Source organism: Heterodontus francisci, chromosome 2, assembly GCF_036365525.1.
Source record: "Heterodontus francisci isolate sHetFra1 chromosome 2, sHetFra1.hap1, whole genome shotgun sequence".
NCBI lineage: Eukaryota > Metazoa > Chordata > Chondrichthyes > Heterodontiformes > Heterodontidae > Heterodontus > Heterodontus francisci.
The window spans coordinates 150,420,100-150,442,034 of record NC_090372.1 but is presented as its reverse complement, the minus strand read 5'-3'; the positions used below and the strand labels follow the sequence as shown (position 1 = coordinate 150,442,034).

The 21,935-nt window shown below is 44.2% G+C and overlaps 1 protein-coding gene across 1 annotated transcript in view; it reads right to left on the bottom strand.

Moving 5' to 3' along the window:
- Positions 1-375: 375 nt before the first annotated feature.
- Positions 376-21,935, bottom strand: part of kcnh8 (potassium voltage-gated channel, subfamily H (eag-related), member 8) — a 533,200-nt gene continuing 511,640 nt past the window's right edge. Inside the window, exon 17 of the mRNA XM_068011912.1 lies at positions 376-1,071. Within this exon, the coding sequence (XP_067868013.1) occupies positions 376-1,071 (696 nt within the window). The remainder of the gene's footprint in view (positions 1,072-21,935) is intronic.

Here is a 21,935-nt window from a genome sequence, read left to right as displayed (position 1 = left end):
ACAAAAGCCATTTTTATTTCTTTGCTCTTGATTTCCAGCTGTCCTGAGGCTGCAAATGTCTTGAATCGCCCTGGGAGTTTGCAGGCCAGACAAGCAAACTAGTTTTGTGCTTGAATAGTTATAGATTCATAAGCATGCTCCTGAAAACTGTTTTCTCACTTTTTCTCCACTGGAGATTAATCTGTTATATTTTTATCACTTTATTTCAAATAAAGTTTGATTTCCAGTGTTCCCCTGAAGTTATTTTCTGAGACTCTTACCTCTGCAATATCAGTGGAATGCAGAATAATAAAGCACTGATGCAATAATATTTAATTTTGAACTGAAGCTGCAGGTCATGTGTTTCAGTACTTGCTTATCAATGCATCACTATCATTACATGTTAATGGCACTGTCATCCTTAAATTTGTGTGTACCTGCCACAACCTCTACAGGTGAAGCTGTCATGTTTGATAAAGAGATACCTGACATCCCCTCAAGTTCCCAGGAATCTGGCGAATTTCCAAGGTCTGATGAACTGACTGGGCCCAGGTTGGAGCTGCTACTCTCCTCAGACTTGCAGGGGAACACCAGTGGGATTGATCTCTCAGGTGATGAACTTGCTGAAGATGAAAGGGTTACTGAAATAGACTGAAGAGGGGTTAACGTGGTGTCAGAATGTGGAGACACACATCTAACAAGTGGTAAGGAATCAGCCTGGGGCAACTGGCAATGCTGAGAATGGAGTGGTGTGGACAAGGAGTGGTAATGATTATTTTCCATCTGTCTTTGTGAAATCTTTCCTAGTTGTTGAGGGTTACCTGGATCCAAAGACCACATGCTTGCTGCTGTCATGTTTTGCGATGGGTTTGTCGTGGTGCAAGAGGCTGTCCCTCCCTGCATGTGAAAACAAGGCTGATGCGATGTCCAAGCCATTCTTGGTTTCAAGTTGTCCCCTGAAGGGGCCATGTGAGCACCATGAACAGGCCAGAAAGATGTGTTTTTCTGTGCTGCCAAAAGGCTTTCCAAAAGATGCATTACATTGTGTAGGCCTTTGCCTAATTGAGACACTTCTTGAGTTAGGTTACACATCTGTAAAAAAAAATGAAGTACAATGTCACTAATTTTGTTTACATAATGCCAATCAAACCAAGAAATACAGGCAATAATTTACTGCACATGAGCACTGACAATACCGTTTTCTTGTTAGAATTCGCAAATGCAATTGTAGCCAGTCCTGTTTTTGATAAACTTGACTAAGTTTTCTATGCACTTTGGAAATGCTGAGAGTGCATATACCAAGAACACACGAAATATGAGCAGAAGTAGACTATATGGCCCATCGAGTCTGCTCCCCCATTCAATACGATCATGGTTGATCTTGGGCTTCAATTCCACTTGCCTGCCCGCTCCCCATATCCCTTGATTCCCTGCGAGACCAAAAATCTTTCTATCCCAGCTTTAAATGTATTCAATGATGGAGCATCCACAACCCTCTGGGGTAGTGAATTCCAAAGATTCACAACCCTTTGAGTGAAGTAATTTCTCATCTCAGTCCTAAATGATTGACCCCTTATCCTGAAACTGTGGCCTCATGTTCTAGATTCCCTGACCAGTGGCAACAATCTCTCAGCTTCTACCCTATCAAGCCCTTTCAGAATCTTGTATGTCTCAATTAGATCGCCTCTCACTCTTCTAAACTCCAGAGAATATACCATTGGGGTTAATTAGAGTCCTGTATATAAGGAATCCTATAGAGATGTAGAGATAGACTAGTCTGCAGTCTATCCCTGTTAATAATGCTATGTGGAATCTTTGTGCCCTGGAACATAGTACTGCTTTGATAAGTGGTGCACTAACTATGCTCCAAGCACTGTCATGAGTTGATGACTAAGAAATGCCACATATATCCAGATAACAGCAAGAGTAGCTGTAAGACAAAATCTGGTTCTGATAGTGTTCGTGTAATGTTCTTGTATATATTATTTTGACAGATTTTTATCAGGTAAGGATATCAAGGAAGCTCAAACAAGCATGAGGAACAGCACCTCATCTTTCAATTAGGTACTTTACAGCATTCTGGATTCAACACTGAGTTCAACAATTTCAGACCATAATCTCTGCCCCCTATTTTGTTTCCTTTTTGCATATTTTGGTCTTAATCTTGTTTTCTCTTGTTTTGCTTTTGGATGGAAGCTGTTCATTATTCTGCCATTCACACCTTCTCTGCACACATCTTTTGTCTCTTTACATGTCCCATTATTACTCCCTTTGGCTCTGCCCCACCGACTCTTTTCTCATTGAATGTCTCAGTCTTCTGCCCTATCACAGACCTTCCCCTTCCCTTTTGTTCTTTTTCTACCCACCCCTATCTGACCCACTTAAAACCTACTACATTTCTAACTTTTCCCAGTTCTGATGAAGGGTCATTGACCTGAAATGTTAAATCTGTTTTTCTCTCAACAGATGCTGCTAGACCTGCTGAGTATTTCCAGCAATTATGTTTTTAATTTCAGATTCCCATCATCTGCAGTATTTTGCTTTTGTATGGGTATCAAGGGGCTTGGATCAAAGGCAGGAAAATGGAACTAAGTGCAGATCAGCCGTGATCTAATTGAGAAGTAGAAAAAATTGTACTTATATAGCACATTTCATGACCTCGGGATATCCCAAGGTGCTTTACAGACAATGAAGTATAATCACTGTTGTAATGTAGGAAACATAGCAGCCAATTTACGCACAAGGTCAGGTCCCACAATCCGCAATGTGACACTGACTAGAAATCCTGCTTTAGTGATATAGTGATGTTAGGGTACCGGGGAGAACTCCCCTGCTTTTCTTGCATGCAGCATGTGATGTTTTATGCCCGTGTCAGAGGGCAGACGGGACATCGGTTTAGGACCTCATCTGAAAAATGGCATCTCTGACCATGCACTGCTCCCTCAGAACTGACACTGGAGTGTCATCATAGATTTTGAGCTCAAATGTTTGGAGTGGGATTTGAACAGGTTTGAAAGGCTGAATGGTCTACTTCTGGTTCTAAGCTCTATTAACAAAGTAAACACAGAAAATGATACATCCTATACATTACATTCTCAGAAATGAACAGTCCCCTATCTATCTCTATGATCAGTATCTGACATGGATTAGAGAATACTTACCATGTGCTTTTATCAGTATTGTGAAATCAATCCTTCAAATTATCACTTATAATATATGTTGATTTTGAAAATATTCATTAACAATATATCACCTCACACAAAACAGATTTGCAGTCTGCAAACCAATCTCATCATATTTTGGCATGGTATTTTTCTTCCTTTCTTTGATGTCTTGCAACTTTATAAGATGAGCAAGTTTTTTGAGGGACATCCTGACTTCAAGTAGCTGATTGAAAATAAGGCCAGCTGCCTCAGTCCACAACCTGGGATCTTCTCATTTGGCATCCTATCATAGAAACATATGGCATGGAAGGAGGCCATTCAGCCCATTGTGCCTGTGCCAGCTCTTTGAAAGAGCAATCCAATTAGTCTTACTCCCCTACTTCTTCCCCATAACCCTGTAAATGTTTCCTTTTCAAGGATACGTCCAATTCTCTTTTGAAAGTTACGACTGAATCAGCTTCCAACGCTCTTTCAGGTAGTGCATTCCAGACTGTGACAACTTGCAGCATAAATAAATTACTTCTCATACTGCACCCCCCCAACCACCCAGAGCTTTTGCTATGTATGACTGACTTAGAATTACATAGCGTGTCATTTTTAATTCCCAAAACAGCTAAAATTGTAAAATTCTGAAACAGGTACCCAACCCGTCTCAAAACCCACCCACTTCTGGTTTTAACGGAGGCAGGATGAGGGGCGGGTGACAAATCCGTTCTCAGGAGGCGGGGCGGGTGATTCAAATTTTGAAAGAGGCTGTGTGCCTCCATTTTAACAGGATTTCTATTTTTAATCCGTGTTGGTTGGGTTTCCTGGGCCTTTGGAAACCTAGTAGGTGAAAGGAGACAAGAAGGGCTGGATCCATCAGATAATTGCCTTTACAGCACTGCTTGTGGACAAAAAGGAGCCGCTATATTTCCTCCCTGTCCAACAAACTAACCTGTAAATACCACCCCACACCCAACCTCCGTGATCTCCCTCCGACACTCCCAATCACCGACCTACCCCAATTACCCACTGTCCCCCATCACTGAACCTCACATCACTGACTACCTCACCCTGCACAATTTTACCCCAAGCGCCCCCACCACTGAACCCTCCCATCACTGACTATCCGATCACCAACCTCCCACGGTCACCAACCCCCATGATCAATGACCTCCCCATCCTTGAACCCTCCCCCCCAATAGCCAACACCCCATCACTAACATCCTGATCATCGACTCCTCCATCACTGGGATCTCATCACCAAACCCCCCCAAATTTCCCAACACATTGGGCGGCACAGTGCTGCAGTGGTTAGCACTACAGCCTCACAGCTCCAGCAACCCGCGTTCAGTTCTTGGTACTGCCTGTGTGGAGTTTGCAAGTTCTCCCTGTGACCGTTTGGGTTTCCTCCGGTGCTCCGGTTTCTTCCCACGTGCCAAAGACTTGCAGGTTGATAGGTAAATTGGCCATTGTAAAAATTTCCCCTAGTGTAGGTAGGTAGTAGCAGAATTGAGGGAAGGTGGGGATGTGAGAGGGAAAATGGGATTAATGTAGGATTAGTATAAATGGGTGGTTGCTGGTCAGCGTGGACTTGTTGGGCCGAAGGGCCTGTTTCAGTTCTGTATCTCTCTATGATATCTTCAACATCGAACTGCCATTACCAACCTTCCCTTGATTACTGACACCCCTGTGATCATCTATCCCCCTCGATCACCAACCTCCTCATCTCCTTACCCCCCAATCTCTGAATCTCACCTGACAACTCCAATCTCTGACTCCTCTCCCACCTCTCCCCAAGCATCCACAATCTACGTACCTCCCTCCCACTGCAAACTGCACCCCTAATAGTTACTGAGCCCACCTGCTCCTGAGTTGCAGCCTTTTCTGCAGCATTCCCTGCCTGATAGGTACCTGTCAATCAGGCTGGCTTCTGAATCTGTTTGAAAAAAAACATATGCAGAAATGTGGACTTCCAGGTTTCCCAACCATAACTCCTCCTACCTCGTGGCGAAACCCCATCCCTGTAAATACCAGGGTCATAGAGTGTACAGTGCAGAAACAGACCAAGTGATCCATGTTGGCAGTATGCTCCACACAAGCCTCCTCCCACCTTGCTTCATCTGTGCTTATCTAGCCTCCCCTGAAATCCATCTATCCAATTAGCTTCAATTAATCTACATGGTAGTCATTTCCACATAATAAAGTGGTTTGTCCTGAATTTCCGACTGGATTTATCAGTAACTATCTTATATTTCTGGCCTAAAATAAAAGCAAAATACTGCAGATGCTGGAAATCTAAAATAAAAACAAGAAATGCTGGAACCACTCAGCAGGTCTGGCAGCATCTGTGGAAAGAGAAGCAGAGTTAACGTTTCGGGTCAGTGACCCTTCTTCGGAACTGACAAATATTAAAAATGTCACAGGTTATAAGCAAGTGAGGTGGGGGTGGGGCAAGAGATAACAAAGGAGAAGGTGCAGATTGGACAAGGCCACATGTTCCATGACCTTTTGGTGAGCTATGTGCCTTGTCCAATCTGCACCTTCTCCTTTGTTATCTCTTGCCCCACCCCCACCTCACTTGCTTATAACCTGTGACATTTTTAATATTTGTCAGTTCCGAAGAAGGGTCACTGACCCAAAACGTTAACTCTGCTTCTCTTTCCACAGATGCTGCCAGACCTGCTGAATGGTTCCAGCATTTCTTGTTTTTATTTTATGTTTCTGGCCCGTAGTTCCGGTCTCTGCATAAATGGAAACATCTTTCTATGTTACTATATCGGGTCTCTGGAGGGTTGGTTAGCTCAGTTGACTAGACGGCTGGCATGAAATGCAGAAAGATGTCAACAGTGTGGTGATTCCCACTTTGAGGGAATACAGTACATGTAGTACCGATCTCTGAGCTGGTAGCCATTGGTGTAGTGAATTCTTCCTCACTCTCCTCCTGCTCTGGAGGGGAGCAAGGTGGCTGCTGTTCATCTTGAACTTGTTCAACAGGGCAAAGTGGATCTTGCTCCTGGGAGCTTGCACTGATAAAGCAGGATAGGTTAGGCAATTATGTTTGTGGTTACTTTAGGAGGATGTGTGTGATGAGACCATACGTAGCTTATGACTGAGATTAACTTTGGGTGGTTATAGAGCAGGATAGTTGTGCATCTGAAAGGAAGCTGGAGTGGCCAGTTAGCTCTAGGTGATATGCTCTGTCTTTGGCCACGACATCTCTCACTCCCCTCCCAATCATGGTCAGCACTGCCTCCTCAAGGGGAGTGATATCGTACATATGTGGTTGACTCCTCCAGTCAGGTCCTTCTTCTGTTTGTTGTGTGACGTTGTTCCCTGGAAGGGGAAGAGTTCTGATTGTGACTGAGTGTTCTGTCAGGTGTATTTTTGTGTGCGATACCTCATGGTTTTGAAGAGCTGTGAGATGTGTCTGATGCGCCTGTGAAGAATGCAGTGAATATCAATGTATCATTAGATGGTGGATGAAGTGTGTTGAGATTGTGATCCTGGTGGTGGTGGTGGTGCAGTTATTGAGAAGTGTGTTTGTGAGATGGGATCTTATCTTGACCACTCATACCAAGTCATCAAATTTCTTGCAGCACTAGAGCTACGTCCTCTTGTCTGAGACCTCTCAGGTGAACTCCCCCCACATGTGGCTAATCAGTTGCTTCAGTGGCTTTTTTCCGGGCTGCGGGTGGAGGACATCCCTTCTCCTCTCTACCTCCTCCACTAGAACCTGGTGTTGCATCGGAGAACCTGAGCACCCTCTCTCCAGCATTCTACACCTTCAGTGGAAGTGTAGGGGCTGGATTTTACCAGCTCTCCAGGGATGGGCTGGGGCTGGGGCTGGTCATTGGGGGGTGGGGGTGGTGAGGGCAGTAAAATGGTGAGGGAAGGTGGGAGGTGCAGTGCTTATCACCTTCCCGCTGCCATGGCATTTTCCCAGCAGCAGGAAGGTGAAGGACGGCCCTCCCACCTGGAGGCCAATTGTGTCACCTAAGTGTCCAATTAAGGGCCTCTTCCCACTACCTCTGGAATTTTACTAGCGGCAGGTGGGCTCTCCACACAGAGGGAGACCACCTGGTAAACCCTAATGGCCTACCTTGATGCTCGGGGGGTGGTGGGCGCTCCTCCTTGTGCATTCTGTGGGCCAGAGAGGGGGCCCCCGCGCAATAGCTGCCCCCAGGGCAAGAACCCCCCCACTCTTACCAACCCCCCACATCCTCACTGAGGCCTGCCTGACTGGCCCCGGCGACCCCCAACCCCACTCACCTTGTTGCAAGTGTGGCGTCCATCACTGCATCCTCTCTGCTGGGTGCAGTCCCAACAATGGCCACTGCTTCCGGTGGCACTGCTGAGACTGAAGAGCTGCTGGCCCTCCTATTGTTATTAGTTGCCGGATGGGTCCAAAATGCAGCTGGGGGTATCAGAAATGGCCAAGGCAGGGTTGCCCCCAGACTTCGGGCCCGTCACCAGAGCCCCCGCTGCCCTGACAAAATTCAACCCTATGAGTGCAGACTATCTACACAGCCCCAGGAAAATTGCATCCAATCAGCACTTAATGCTAAATCTGCACCTGTCAGATTCAGTGTCAGCAGGGATGTTTAAATCATAATCAATTTTTAGCGCAAAATTGTGTGCTAAATCCAGACTTCCAAACAGACGTTTCTTGTTAGCACAGCACCCATTTAGTGTCTCTTTCACCCTTCCCCAAAATAATCCCCGCAAATTATTAAATAGAAAGATAATTTACTTTTGTAGAAAGAACTATGAAGGAATTATAATTACATTGAAGATTACAAGCCAAATATTAGAGAAGATTTTTTTAATTATCAGGGGTTAAAAATGATAAATTTACTATTCTGTGTAATATTTTTACATTTTGTCCATCTTTTTCTTTCTGTAAGTAATGTCATAGGAGATCAACTGGTTTACATGATAAATGACAATGATAGATTAACTAATTGACCAAGTGACAGTGGAGACTAGGGACTGCAAGACTCAAATATACACAGACAGACCTAATAAGTAATGACATTCAGAGACCCATATACACTGGACCAATTTTCATTTGTGAGCAGATTAAGTGGGTAATGTGTGTGCGTGCGTTCCACCTGATGAGGCGTGATTGACTTTCATGACAGGAACTCCTTTGATTACAGAAGGCGAGCTGCCAGGGCTAATCACCCTGCCAATAGGGAAGTCACTGTGTAGGAGGGCAGGAAATCCAGCAGGCCTGCCACTTGTTAGAGCCCACCTGCACCTCTTCAAGGGGATGGGGAGCTTTCAGTGCTGCTGGGGGGATTTCATGTTATTAAGGCAGCAGGCTGAATGGTGATGCCAATGTCACCCCATGCTTCAGATACTGCCATGGAGGTCCTCATGGAACGAGTGAGGACCAGGAACAAGGCATCTTCCCTTCAAAGGGTGACAGGTGCCCTGACAAATTTGATAGGTAAATTGGCAATTATAAGTTGCCCCTAGTATAGGTAGGTGGCAGGGGAATTGTGGGGATGTGGTAGGAATATGGGATTAATGTAGGATTAGTATAAATGGGTGGTTGATGGTCGGCACAGACTCGGTGGGCCGAAGGGCCTGTTTCAGTGCTGTATCTCTAAATAAATAAATTGGCCAGTAGCAGTGAAAAGAGATGGCTGGACAGGTCAATACTAAAGGCATAGTTCCTATTACCTGCCTGCAGTGCAGGAAGAACTTTAATGATCTTACATTGATTGCCTAAGTAAGGCTCTCTTCCCTTCTCTTACTCTACGTAGCATCAGACTTTAGCCCTTGCACTAGCAATCTTTTTCTTCTCCATTATACAAGCGTCTCCTCCAATCACATTTTACTACATGTTGTTTTGCTTGCGCTCACATACTCAGCACCTACCACTGCCCTTAGAACGTCTTCCTTCCTGCCCATACTTGTTGCTTGATCCTTGCAGCATGCACACTATGCTAAGCTGCCTCACCTATTTTCACAACCCTCCAACAGGGCACAGATCAACTCTCTCCTAATCTTTCAGAAGAAGCTGACATAGTTGGAGGGAGACATCGTGAACAGGAGGAGATCTCACCACATTACAAACTTTAACTCCAATGGAGAACGCCACCATCAATATCATTGGCAGAGGAAGAACATGCAGCACTGGAGATGGCGAGACTGGAGATCTCACACTCTAGGATATTTCAGCATTTTCCCTTCCTTTTTTGTTTCTACTTAATTCAAGCTGACATAATCACACATACACAACATGATAGTCTAGGATTCCACTGCGCTGTCACTCCTCTGCTACTGTTTACTCTACACATTGTGTGATTCCTCTAGGCGCTCTGCCCAGGTCTTTCAAATACATTGGGCCCTGCAGCTGTACAGTCAGAGGTGTACAAAACACCTGAAGATATACCATTACTTGATCAAGCACCAAGATAGTAATTGGCACCCTGGACAGTGTATATGATGAATTCAAGGGTTTTGCACAGGATGGGCTGCATTTTATGGAGCCGGGGGTTGGGGGGGGACGGGGGGACAGTGGTGTGTTTGGGGGCGTGGGTGCCTGACGCCAGGCCTAGAAGGTGAGGGGAATCCTGCCTCAGCCCTTTGGAGACCTCCCTCTCTGCTCTATTTAAAGGAGCTCGGGCAATTAATTGCCTGGCGCCTGGTTCCTGCCCTTTTAAGGACGGAGATCCTGCCTCCCAGAGCTGCCGGACAAACAAAGGGCTGGCAGCTCAACAGCATCGGAAACGCCACTGTCAGTACTACAAGAGGCCTGGAAGCAGGACCATTGCTGGAACCCCTGACCCCAGGTAAGTGTGGTGGGGTCAACGGGGCCAGTCAGGCAGGTCCCGGAAAAGGGGGTGGGGGGAGGGTGGTCATTCAGAGTGGGGTGGGGGGTTGTTTGTGGAGGGGTTGCCTTTGTTGCTGGGAGCTCTCTGTGGGGTGCAGATTGCCCATGGAGGAGGCATCCCCAACCATGCAGGGAGGCCACCTTGTTTTACTGGGCGACTACCACATGTGGCAGAGGCACCAGTGGAGTGGGAAGAGGCCCTTAAATGACTATTGACCACTTAAGGGCCTCAACTGGCCTTTGGGCCAGAAGGCCGTCTTTGGTCTTTCCTGCCCCTGACAAAATTGCATGGAACGGGAACAAGCACTCCAGCTGCCGCCTTCTGTTACTACTTTATAGGCACCCCCCCCCCCCACCCGCCTCACAACCTGTCCCCCAGGGGCCCATAAAATTCCAGCCAATGATTCACACAGCACAAGCAATCCGGAGCAGGTTCAAGTAGAAATAACAGTCCATAAAGCAACACACCAGAGGGCAAGTTTGGGTTCCAATTCTGCTGAAAACAGAGATGCAGACTTTAGGGTCCCAGCCTTTAAAAGAAAATTACTTTTGGTGCACCAGCAATTGCTGAATGAACAGGGAGCTATAGCAACATGTCAGAGATGATGGATGGGTTTATTAGTAACTTTGTGAGAGTCTGATGAATGGCATCAACATTCTGCAGTCACCAAAGGAGCATATGGTCACCTCAATGGATGTTGCAGCAATGTCTTTCTTGCAGGAGTCTGTGGCTGTTGTAGTATACAATAGACTGTAGTATTTCTCAGGGATACTGGGTCCATGCAGGCTGTGGGCTCCATCACTTCCTCCACCTTTGACAGGGGCTTCAATCACATTATAGATCTCCTATATTCTGTTCTCTTGCAGATTACGGGGAATGCAGAGCCGATAGCAGGGGAAATAGAACATTAGGGTGGTAATCTCAGGAGTACTTTCCCCAGCTGTGTGCTAGAATAGGGAAAGACAGGAAGATTAGGGAAAATCAATGCAGGCCAAAAAGTAGGGTGTCAGGAAGAGGCAAGTCACTTTATTAAGCAGCTGAGCTCTCTCAGGTCCGAGTTCCTAGAGGCTGCCGACTGTGAGCATTGCAATCACAGCAACCTTTCAGCTCCCATGCTAATGTCACTGGGGGAGCAGCAAATAGAAACACTAGAGTAGATAAGGCAGCACTTAAAAAATATAGCTCGTACCTGTCACTTCTCTAAGCCAGTAAAATTATACACCTTTTTTGAAACCTTTGAGTTCAGTGTGTTCCTGTCATAGCTAGTGATCTTGCAGCATCAGCTGACAAGTATATCAATGTCGGGTGGATGCAGGAAGAACTGGGACAGATGTATATCACTGTTCATGCAGTGGGTGCAGAGATTGGTGAGTTGAAATGCCTTTTAGTTAGTTGTTGCCAAGCAACTCAGGCTTCAGGCAGTTGTTGGAGCCCTCCCTGTTCCTTGCCACCCTCTATGTCATCAGTGTTGTCTGCATCATCATGGCTCCATATGTTGTTCCCACTGCAGAGTAAAGTTAGGTAGCATACAGCCATCCAGTATCATACACACTTTGTGGGCTGTATTAGAGAAAGCTACCAGACTACAGAAGAGTGAATTTCCTGGGAGGTTCTCCAACTCTGCTACCATTACTGTCGTCAAAATGGTTGCAGAGCAGGTGATGCTCGGAAGAAATTCACCTCCCACAAAGACTTAACCAATGAGGGGGAAGAAAATTAGATCAATATTCATAACATAGAAAACAGACCCAAGAAAACTTCCCATAAAGATGTAGGCCCTGAATTCTCACTGGCGCTTCACTTAAGCTTTGATAGGAGATTGAGAGAACTGCCGTGGAATATCCAGGTCATAATATTGTAAACTAGATGGTAATGATGCACACCATAATAAGATGGCATTGCATCAATACTGGTTTCCATCACAGATCTGAGCGTTTTGTCTCAGACCAGAAGTTGTAACTTGCTGACCTCATATACTTCAAACAAGAGCAAAAGAAGATTCAAGTTCTGAACAGATTCGTACAATGAAAAGCTAAGTAACTTGATGTTTTTTGTCCTTTTATGTTTTATCCCTGTGATGTACTGAACCGTTTCAAGCACATGAACCCATTTCCTTCACCTTCTACATCAATATTTTAAATCCTTCATGACTTCAAAGAAAACCAATTACAAAATAGTGGAAGATGAAAAATTATTAAAATACACAAAATAAAAAAAGGACTTGAATTGATCATGCAGCTTTGCAAATGCTTTGCAAATGTGCCCTTTGATTTCCATCTGTTAAATGTACAGCTGCAGCAAGGAGCCCTGTGGAGCAACTTCTGCTTCAGATAATGTCTCAAACTTATCTAACAATGTCAACTACACAGCCATCATCTTTCACATTTTTGTTTTCTGTTAGCATGTGAAACAGAAATCAGCATACACATTACTGTTCTTGTGAGTACAGTATACAGACAGTCAAAAGGACAACATGTACTAATTCAGAATACTGTCAGGCAAACCCCCCACCTGCCAAGACTGAGGCACACATTATTTCGCCACATGAACATTAAAAATTAAAATTGCAAGCACCTGACTGAAAGGACATTTGTATAGTAACTAGCAGTGTTGGAACAATGGGGACCCAGTCGTTGCTTCCCCAATACACAGAAGAATTGGTCAGATCAGTTTTAGTCACATGACTAGCTGGCTGTTGAGATTTGAACTTCCAACAAAGGATTCACACTCAGAAAGCCATGTGCTCCTGGTCTGAGAACATCTCCTCTCCTGTCTGCCTGCCTCCATCTCTTTCCCACAGAACTGAATCTTGTGAAGACACATAAACTCAGAGAGAAAAGTCTCCTATGTGAACAAGGTTTCAGACGAATACTGGGCCCCAACGAAACGCAAGACCATATCTTTAATCAAGGACTACAGCGAGCTCAAGAAACAGTAACAAGATATTGCCTCAAACTGTTCTACTTATCTTTTCTTCTGCTGTTTTCTGCCCCTATTTGCATGTGGGTATCCTGTGTGCATGCTAGTGTGGGCGCGTCATATATCCATAGGTGTTAACTGTGTTAGAGTTTAAGTTTAAGGGTTAATAAATTTAATCTTTCTTCTTTAAACCAAAGAAAGCCTGTTTGTGCTCATTTCTTTGCCTTATAATTGGAAAGTTGTGAACAAGGATTCACAAAGGGGGAACTCAAAATGCAGTATGTTAAAAATTAAACCCTGTTACAATAAGACCAGATGAAGATAACAACAGACCCCTAGACACTTTTCTCACCTGGACATAACAATATCCTGGTGCAAATTCCAGCCAAGATGTAAAAGATGTAGGCTAACACATTCTCTTGGGGTCCAGGTCATGTAGTGACTTAGCGCATTTTCCTTTCACTCCTGGTGTCTTGGTTTTAAATGAATTCCAGACTAATTGTTACATCTCTCTCTGCTCCTTGTAAAGGTCTTGCTCTGCCATACTATGTTGCATGAAGAAGCGTCCCTGAAATTTCCAGTTTTATGACTAGCAGATAAACTGAGTGTCAACTTTTAAGGCCTAATTAAGTTCACCATAATCCTTTCCCAAAATTTTTTATATTTAAATTTTTCTAACAAATCCTTCTTTGAAACTTCTGTACATAACTACACTGTGCAGACTCAAAAAAATCAATATATCAAAAGCACCAGAAAGCTCCGGTATTCAAAAGATCAAGGTGGAATGACGCTGTTTACCTTTGTTAGATTTAATCTAAAATCAAAGTAACAGCAATCACCAGAATGGCCACATCCACTTCAAACGCTATTGCTATAGCCATGTCTATTAAATGATTAATGCCATGCTGGACAAGAGGAAAATATTGTGGATGCTGGAAATCTGAAATAAAAACAAAATGCTGGAAATACTCGGCAGATCTGGCAGTTTCCGTGGAGAGAGAAATAGAGTTAATGTTTCAGGTCGATAACCTTTCATCATGAATTCTGATGAAAGGCCATTGACCTGAAAAGTTAATAATATTAATGTCATGCTATGTTTGTATTGCCAAATGTACAATGTCAGATACTGACAGTTTAGCCCTGTAAGGAAGATCTCCAGCTTTGATACTTAAACATAAGGCCAATTGAACTAGAAAGCTACCCTACCAAAACATTTAAGGTCTCTAACCCTCTCAGCAACTTCAAGTACAAAGAAGTGTAACAAGCTCACAAATGGTTGAATACATCACACATAACCAAGAAATTGTTACAGAGGTTCTTTATCAAGACTTTTGTTATGCTGGAGCATTATGATGCGATCTCAGCTGCTATGACCGAGGCGGGAGGAGTGCACTGTCTTTTCTAGTTCCACTTCTCCACAGGTCAGAGCATGTATTTAAATGTTTACCCAGTTACCGATACAGTCAATCATAGAGTCTACTCTTTATCCCAGAATAAAATACACCAACCAGGTTTCTGTAATAATCAACAAAATTATCAGTTTATTATAAAACAAGACTTAATCAGTAACAAAGCAAAGCATGAACACATAGAGTGAAGTATGAAAGTTCCCTTTTACCTTCTCGCCACCCCCCCCACACACACTGGGTACCGAAAAAATAGAGATTTTTTCTTTAGAGCTGTGTTACAAAAAAAAGACAAAAAAGAATACTTTGGCCAAATACTTGCTAATTCTTGAAGAAAAAAAGAGAAGATAAGGAACGATGTCAGTTGTCCCTTTTTGGTTTGGCGTCCCAAATACGCATAGACGGCTGTCACTGGGATCTTTCTAGAAATTTTCAGGTGATGTTGAAGATCAGATTGGCAGGTTTTCCGGGTGAAATGTGGCATCAAGGATTTCTGGCAGGCCTTTCAGAAGGAATGTAGCATTAATTTCTCTATTTATTACACTTGCTTCAAAGAACTTCTCAAAGAGATGGAAAAGCTGTCAGGCTTTTCAAAGAGATTGAAAAAGACTGAGCTGGGGTTTTGTCCTTGGCAGGTTGATTCTTGAAGTCCTTTCAGAACACTGTCCAAACCCCAACTGACTGTCCAAAGTGAAACCAAAAGCAAGCTTAAGAGTCAAGCTTCCTGATCCCTATAATTCTTGACCTGTCACTTCTTTGTAAACATCTTCCCTTAGTACAAAAAGCTCCTGCTGGGTATTTATCTGAAGACAGATGACTTCCAGTAAAGGTCGTTTACAAACCAAGTCCCCTCAGTGTCCTTTCAATGGCCACAGTGAAAAAAAATCCATGGAATCCTTTTCAGTTTTGTCAAATAAACCAATATCCATATTTCTAAAATACATGAGTCCTCAAAAAAAGTAACAAAATATATGGAAGCACCGTCATAACATAGTATAGAAGATGCATTTTGAAACTCACAGATTTCCAGGTGCAAAGGTGGATGTGTGAACGGTGCAATCAAAATGTTGATTGTCCATGCAACACACGAACAGCTAGTATCTACATCATTATGGTAATCAATGTCTTGTATAAATTCATCATCACATCTTTGCCTTTGTATTCAGTACCTTTCTCTATATAAAACCTAGGATCCTATTTGCCTTTTTATGACTTTTCCCATGCACATCCTTCCTTTTAAAGATCTAGGTATTAGTACTTCTGTATCTCTGAGTTGGATTTTGGATGACTGCTGGAGGCAGGAATGGAGGCAGACAGGCCTGGAACTACCTGGCGCTGGCCAGCGTGCCTGTTTGCCAGCATCCTCCCACCTTCGGACCACTTTTAAGGAAGCAGTTTTGTGGGTGGGGTGACAGCTACCTGACTGCAAGAGGCGGGAATCTTGTTAACACAATTAAAAGGGCTATTAAGGCCAATGATCAGAGACCAAATGGAATTTTCCAGTTGTCCTGTAGGCATCCTGTGGCTTCCGGAGCCTGGCAGTTGCCTGGAGGCATCCTTCTAGCAGCAGACCCGGGTGGTCAGTGCTCTCGGATCAATTTGAGGACCACGCCCACCCCTGCAGCCATCATATCTACCTGGCCACAGCCGTGGCCATTTCTTTTGTAAAGGTTTGTAAGAAGTGCTTACCTGCACTGAGAGGCTGCAGGTCCCTCAATGCTGGAGGGCCTCCTATTGGGACCTGGATTTGATTACAAAATCAGGGTCCTGACCCCAAAACAAAAATACAGCCCTCAATGTTCCTCCACACCATTGAAAATTTTACCATTTGGAATATATTTCCTTTCTCTGTTCTTTTTCCCAAAATGAATTATTTCAGCATGGACTCAATGAGTTGAATGGCCTCCTGCTGTGCCATTAATCACTCTATGACTATGACCTTTTCGACATTTATCCTTATTGAACAGCCCATTTCACCTAACGTCTGTTGTCTTACAGTTCCTTGTATTTTTCCTCACTATTTGCCGTCTCCCTAAATTTGGTATCATCAGAAAATTTAGATATTATTCTCTCTTTGTATCCATATCTAAATCATTTATGTGCATGGAGAACAAGAAAGGTCTCAACACCGATTTCTGGCTTATATCCTTCATCCATCACTCTATCCCTGCTGTCACTTTATTTTTAATGCCATGAGCATTAATCTCAAGAATTACATTTCTTCTTTGGGACTTTATCAAAAGCTTTCTAAAAGCCAAATATATTGTCCTCAGTTCATTTGCTTTGATTGTGTTCAATTAGTTCACTGAAGGATTTGATGAAATTAATCAAGGATGACTTGCCTTTTGTGAACCCAAATTGACTGTCCTGGATTAACCTATGCCTTTCGAGTGTTCATTAATGTTATTCTATATTATGGTCTCTAAACATTTCTGGGTTATTAAAATGAATGTTCTATTATGACCTACTTTATCTCTTTCCTCTTTGTTGAAGAATTTTGGTTGGCACGTCTGCTTCATTTGTTTGATCATTGTATTGTACAGTGTAAACTGTCCCAGTTCTGTTAACTTATGAAGGCCAATTTAATGGACTCTTTACACCTACATCAATCCCTGTATTAAGGTGAGATGAATTTAAAGTGTCAGCCCAGCCCATTTTCCTGTCAGTACGCTGGATTTGGAGGAACACTCAAAATAACTCAGATTGAGGGATCTGAATTTGGCTTGACTGCCAATGTTGGAGATATGCAGAAGGTAAGCATTTTCTTTTGCAGGTACACGGAGAAGAGAATCAATGTTAGATGCCTCTGACTACTGTTTTTGGACAGCAGTCAGAAGGCCCTGCAGCCAGGTGCCATTATCACAGCTGCAGCCTCTCAAGCCTGGGAGCGGGCATATTATATGGAGTGTCTCGATAATATAAAGCAATTGCACCCAAAAATACTTTGGGCTGAATTTTATGGGAATGATGTGGACAGGAAAGGAGGCATGGAAGGGTTACATAAAATCAAGATGGGACACCAATGTCGTGACATCCTTCCCTGATTTTAATCGATGGCGGGAAAGATGGAGAGCAGAGTTCCGACAGCGATGCAGCGGGCAGGTAATTAAGATAATTAAGAGGCCAACTGAAAGCAACTTTATGGTTGGGATTCCACTTTACAAGTGGCGCACGGGTTTCATGGGGCTTCAGAGGCTTGTCTCCTTCAAGGATGCGACATGAAGGTGGGAGAGCATGGCTGCCTGCTTGGGGAGGCCATTGACAGGGAAACCATCGAGGACCTGGCTGGGTGATGATGGGAGGGCATTGCACATTGCATGAGGAGTGAGGGAAACACAAGAAATAGGAGTAAGAGTTGACCATATGACCCAGCGAGCCTGTTCTGCCATTCAAAACGAACATGGCTGATCAATGTATTCAACTTCACTTTCCCACCTGCTTGCCATCTCTCTCAGATTAGGTTGGTCTGAGCTGCGGGTGGGGAGGGGTATTGCAAGAGGGGGCAATGGTGCAAGTAACACCTGGGCAAAACTCACAAGTGAGGGAAAGAAGACAGGGGGCCGCTGGCAGAAAACAACTTGCATTCACGGAAAGGTCACCTATCATGGGCATCATTCATCCAGGCTTCGGGGACCCCACTGAAGACAAGATGCAGCAGAGCGGGAGGGTGGGACAGACACCACAATGACCTGTGAGTGCACAGGCAGGTCAGCAGTGGCCTCCAAATGGTGGAGGAGGGCACAGAGGAGGAAGAGAGGGGGCTGCTTATGCAGAAGGAGGTACTCTCAAGAGTGGATCTACAGGTCAAGACGAACCTACCTGCAGATATCCGAGAAGCAGTCCCAATGAAGATTCCGCCTCTCCAGGGAGACCATCACAGACCTCTGTGCTATGATGCAGGATGGGCTGTGCCTCAGGAGATTTGGTGGAAATCCAATGCTAATGGCACTGAAGGTCACCGTGGCACCGAACATTTACGCCTCAGGATCACTCCAGGGATCCACTGGGGATAAGTCAGCGACCCATTGGTACATCAAGGAGTTCACCAATGTCCTTTTCAGGAGGGCCTGCGACTATGTGCGCTTTTGCTTGGATCCAACTCTCAGCTGAGAGGGCCATCGGGTTCGGGGCCATGGCTGGATTCCCCCAGGTGCAGGGTGTTATAGGCTGCATGCATGTGGCCATCAAGGGTCCTGAAGACCATATAATCATAGAAAATAGGAGCAGGAGTAGGCTATTCGGCCATTCTGGTCAGCTCCATCATTCAAAAAAGATCAAGGCTGATCATCTAATTCAGTACCCTGTTCCTGCTTTCTCTCCATATCCCTTGATCCCTTTGGCATTAAGAAATATATCTATCTCCTTCTTGAATGTACTTAATGACTTGGCCTCCACTGCCTTCTGCGGTAGAGACTTCCACAAGTTCACCACCCTCTGAGTGAAGAAATTTCTCCTCATCTCGGTTCTAAATGGCATACCCCATATCCTGAGACTGTGACCCCTGGTTTTGGACTCCCCAGCCATCGGGAACATCCTCCCTGCTTCTAGCCTGCCTAGTCCTGTTAGAATTTTATAGGTTTCTATGAGATCCCCTCTCATTCTTCTAAACTCTAGTGAATATAGGCCTAGTCTACCCAATCTCTCCTCATACGTCAATCCTGCCATCCCAGGAATCAGCCTAGTAAATCTTCTTTGCACTCCCTCCATGGCAAGAATATCCTTCCTTAGATAAGGAGACCAAAACTGCACACAGTACTCCAGATGTGGCCCTACATAACTGCAGTAAGTCATCCGTGTTCCTGTATTCAAATCCTCTTGCAATGAAGGCCAACATACCATTCGCCTTCCTAACTGCTTGCTGAAACTGAATGCTTGCTTTCAGTGACTGGTGTCTCAGGACACCCAGGTCTCATTGCACCTCCCCCTTTCCCAATCTATCACCATTCAGATAATAATCTGCCTTTCTGTTTTTACAACCAAAGTGGATAACCTCACATTTATCCATGTTATACTGCATCTGCCATGCATTTGCCCACTCACGGAACTTGTCCAAATCACATTGGAGCCTCTTTGCATCCTCCTCACAGCTCACATTTCCCCCCAGCTTTGTGTTGTCTGCAAACTTGGAAATGTTACATTTAGTTCCCTCACCCAAGTCATTAATATATATTGTGAATAGCTGGGGCCCAAGCACTGATCCCTGCGGTACCCCAGTAGTCACTGCCTGCCACCCGAAAAAAGACCCGTTTATTCCTACTCTCTGTTTCCTGTCTGTCAACCAATTCTCAATCCATGCCAGTATATTAACCCAATCCCATGTGCTTTAATTTTGCACACTAACCTCTCATGTGGGACCTTATCAAAATCCTTCTGAAAATCCAAATACACCACATCCACTGGTTCTCCTTCATCTATTCTACTAGTTACATCCTCAAAAAACACCAGTAGATTTGTTAAGCATGATTTCCCTTTCATAAACCCATACTGACTTTGTCCAATCATTTATGCTTTCCAGGTGTTCTGCTATCACATCCTTTACAATAGACTCTAGCATTTTCCCCACTACTGATGTAAGGCTAACTGGTCTGTAATTCCTTGTTTTTTCTCTCCCTCCTTTTTTAAATAGTGTCGTTACATTTGCCACCCTCCAATCTGTAGGAACTGCTTCAGAGTCTATAGAATTTTTGAAGGTGACCACCAATGCATCCACTATTTCCAGGACCACTTCCTTTAGTAGTCTGGGATGTAGATTATCAGGCCCTGGGGATTGTCAGCCTTTAACCCCATAAATTTCCCTAGCTCTTTTTTTTACTAATACCGATTTCCTTCAGTTCCTCCCTCTCATTAGACCCTTGGTTCCCTTAGATTTCTGGGAGGTTATTTGTGTCCTCTTTTGTGAAGACAGAACCAAAGTATGTGTTTAATTGTTCTGCCATTTCTTTGTTCCCCACTATAATTTACCCCATTTCTGACTGTAAGTGGCCTACATGTGTCTTCACTAATCTTTTTCTCTTCACATATTTATAGAAGCTTTTACAGTCAGTTTTTATGTTCCCCGCAAGTTTACTCTCATACTCTATTTTCCCCCGCTTAATCAACCTCTTTGTCCTCCTTTGCTGAATTCTAAACTGCTTCCAATCGTCAGACTTGTTGCTTTTTCTGGAAATTTTATATGCCTCCTCTTTGGATCTAATACTATCCCTAATTTCTTTTGTAAGTCATGATTGAGCCACCTTCCTGGTTTTATTTTTGTGCCAGACAGGAATGAATAATTGTTGTAATTCATGCACACATTCTTTAAATATTATCCATTGTCTATCCACCGTCAACCCTTTTAGTAAAGTTCCCCAATCTACCATAGCAAACTCGCGCCTCATACCTTCGTAGTTTCTTTTTTTTAGATTCAGGACCTTAGTTTCGGATTTAATGACTTCACTCTCCATCTTAATGAAGAATTCTATCATGTTATGGTTACTCCTTCCCAAGGGACCCTGCACAAGATTGTTAATTAATCCTTTCTTATTGCACAATACCCAGTCTAGGATAGCCTGTTCTCTAGTTGGTTCCTCAACGTATTGGTCTGAAAAACCGTCACGTACACACTCCAGGAAATCCTCCTCCACAGTATTATTGCTAATTTGGTTTGACCAATCTATATGTAGATTAAAGTCACCCATGATTACAGTTGTACCCTTATTGCATGTGTCTCCAATTTCCTGTTTAATGCCATCCCTTACATCTCCACTATTGCTTGGGGGCTCTTGACAACCCCCTCCAACGTTTTCTGCCCCATGGTGTTTCTTAGCTCCACCCATACAGATTCCACATCCTGATTTTCCGAGCCAATATCCTTCCTCACTATTGCATTGATTTCCTCCTTTAGTATCCCACCTCCTTTCCCTTTTTGCCTGTTCTTCCTAAATATTGAATACCCCTGGATGTTCAGTTCCCATCCTTGGTCACCCTGCAGCCATGTCTCTGTAATTGCAACTATATCATAACCGTTTACCAGCCAGCTGCCTTCATCAACTCCCTCAATGTGCAACTGGCCTGCGACCACCATAAACGGGTTCTACAGGTCTGTGCACACTTCCCAGGAAGTTGCCACAATGTCTATATTTTAAGGCAGTCCTAGGTGCCAGAGATTTTCCGGCCTCCCTTCTGCCTTCAGGGATGGATCCTTGGAGACAAGGGCTACCCACTGAGAACATGGTTACTGACACCTGTGAGGAACCCACAAACAGTACAGAGGAGAGATACAACTACTGCCATGGGACAACGTGAGCTACCATAGACCATTGGTCTGTTGAAGATGAGATTCAGATGCTTAGACTGGTCCGGTGGAGACCTTTGTATGCTCCAGCCAGGCTCATATGTATTGTCGTGGTCTGCTGTGCACTGCACAACCTGGCCCGACAGAGAGGGGGAAACCAATGAGTAATGAGGAAAGCGAGGAGCAGACTGCATACTTGGATGGTGAGTATTTGGGAGGGGAAGGTGGGCAAACCACGCCAGATGAAGGACTTGAGGGACCACAGGAGAGTGGCCATGAGATACGTGAAAGGGAGGCTCATGATGCCCTTATACATTATTGTTTCCTTTGATCCTTACTGCTAGTTGTAGCTTGACCAATAAAA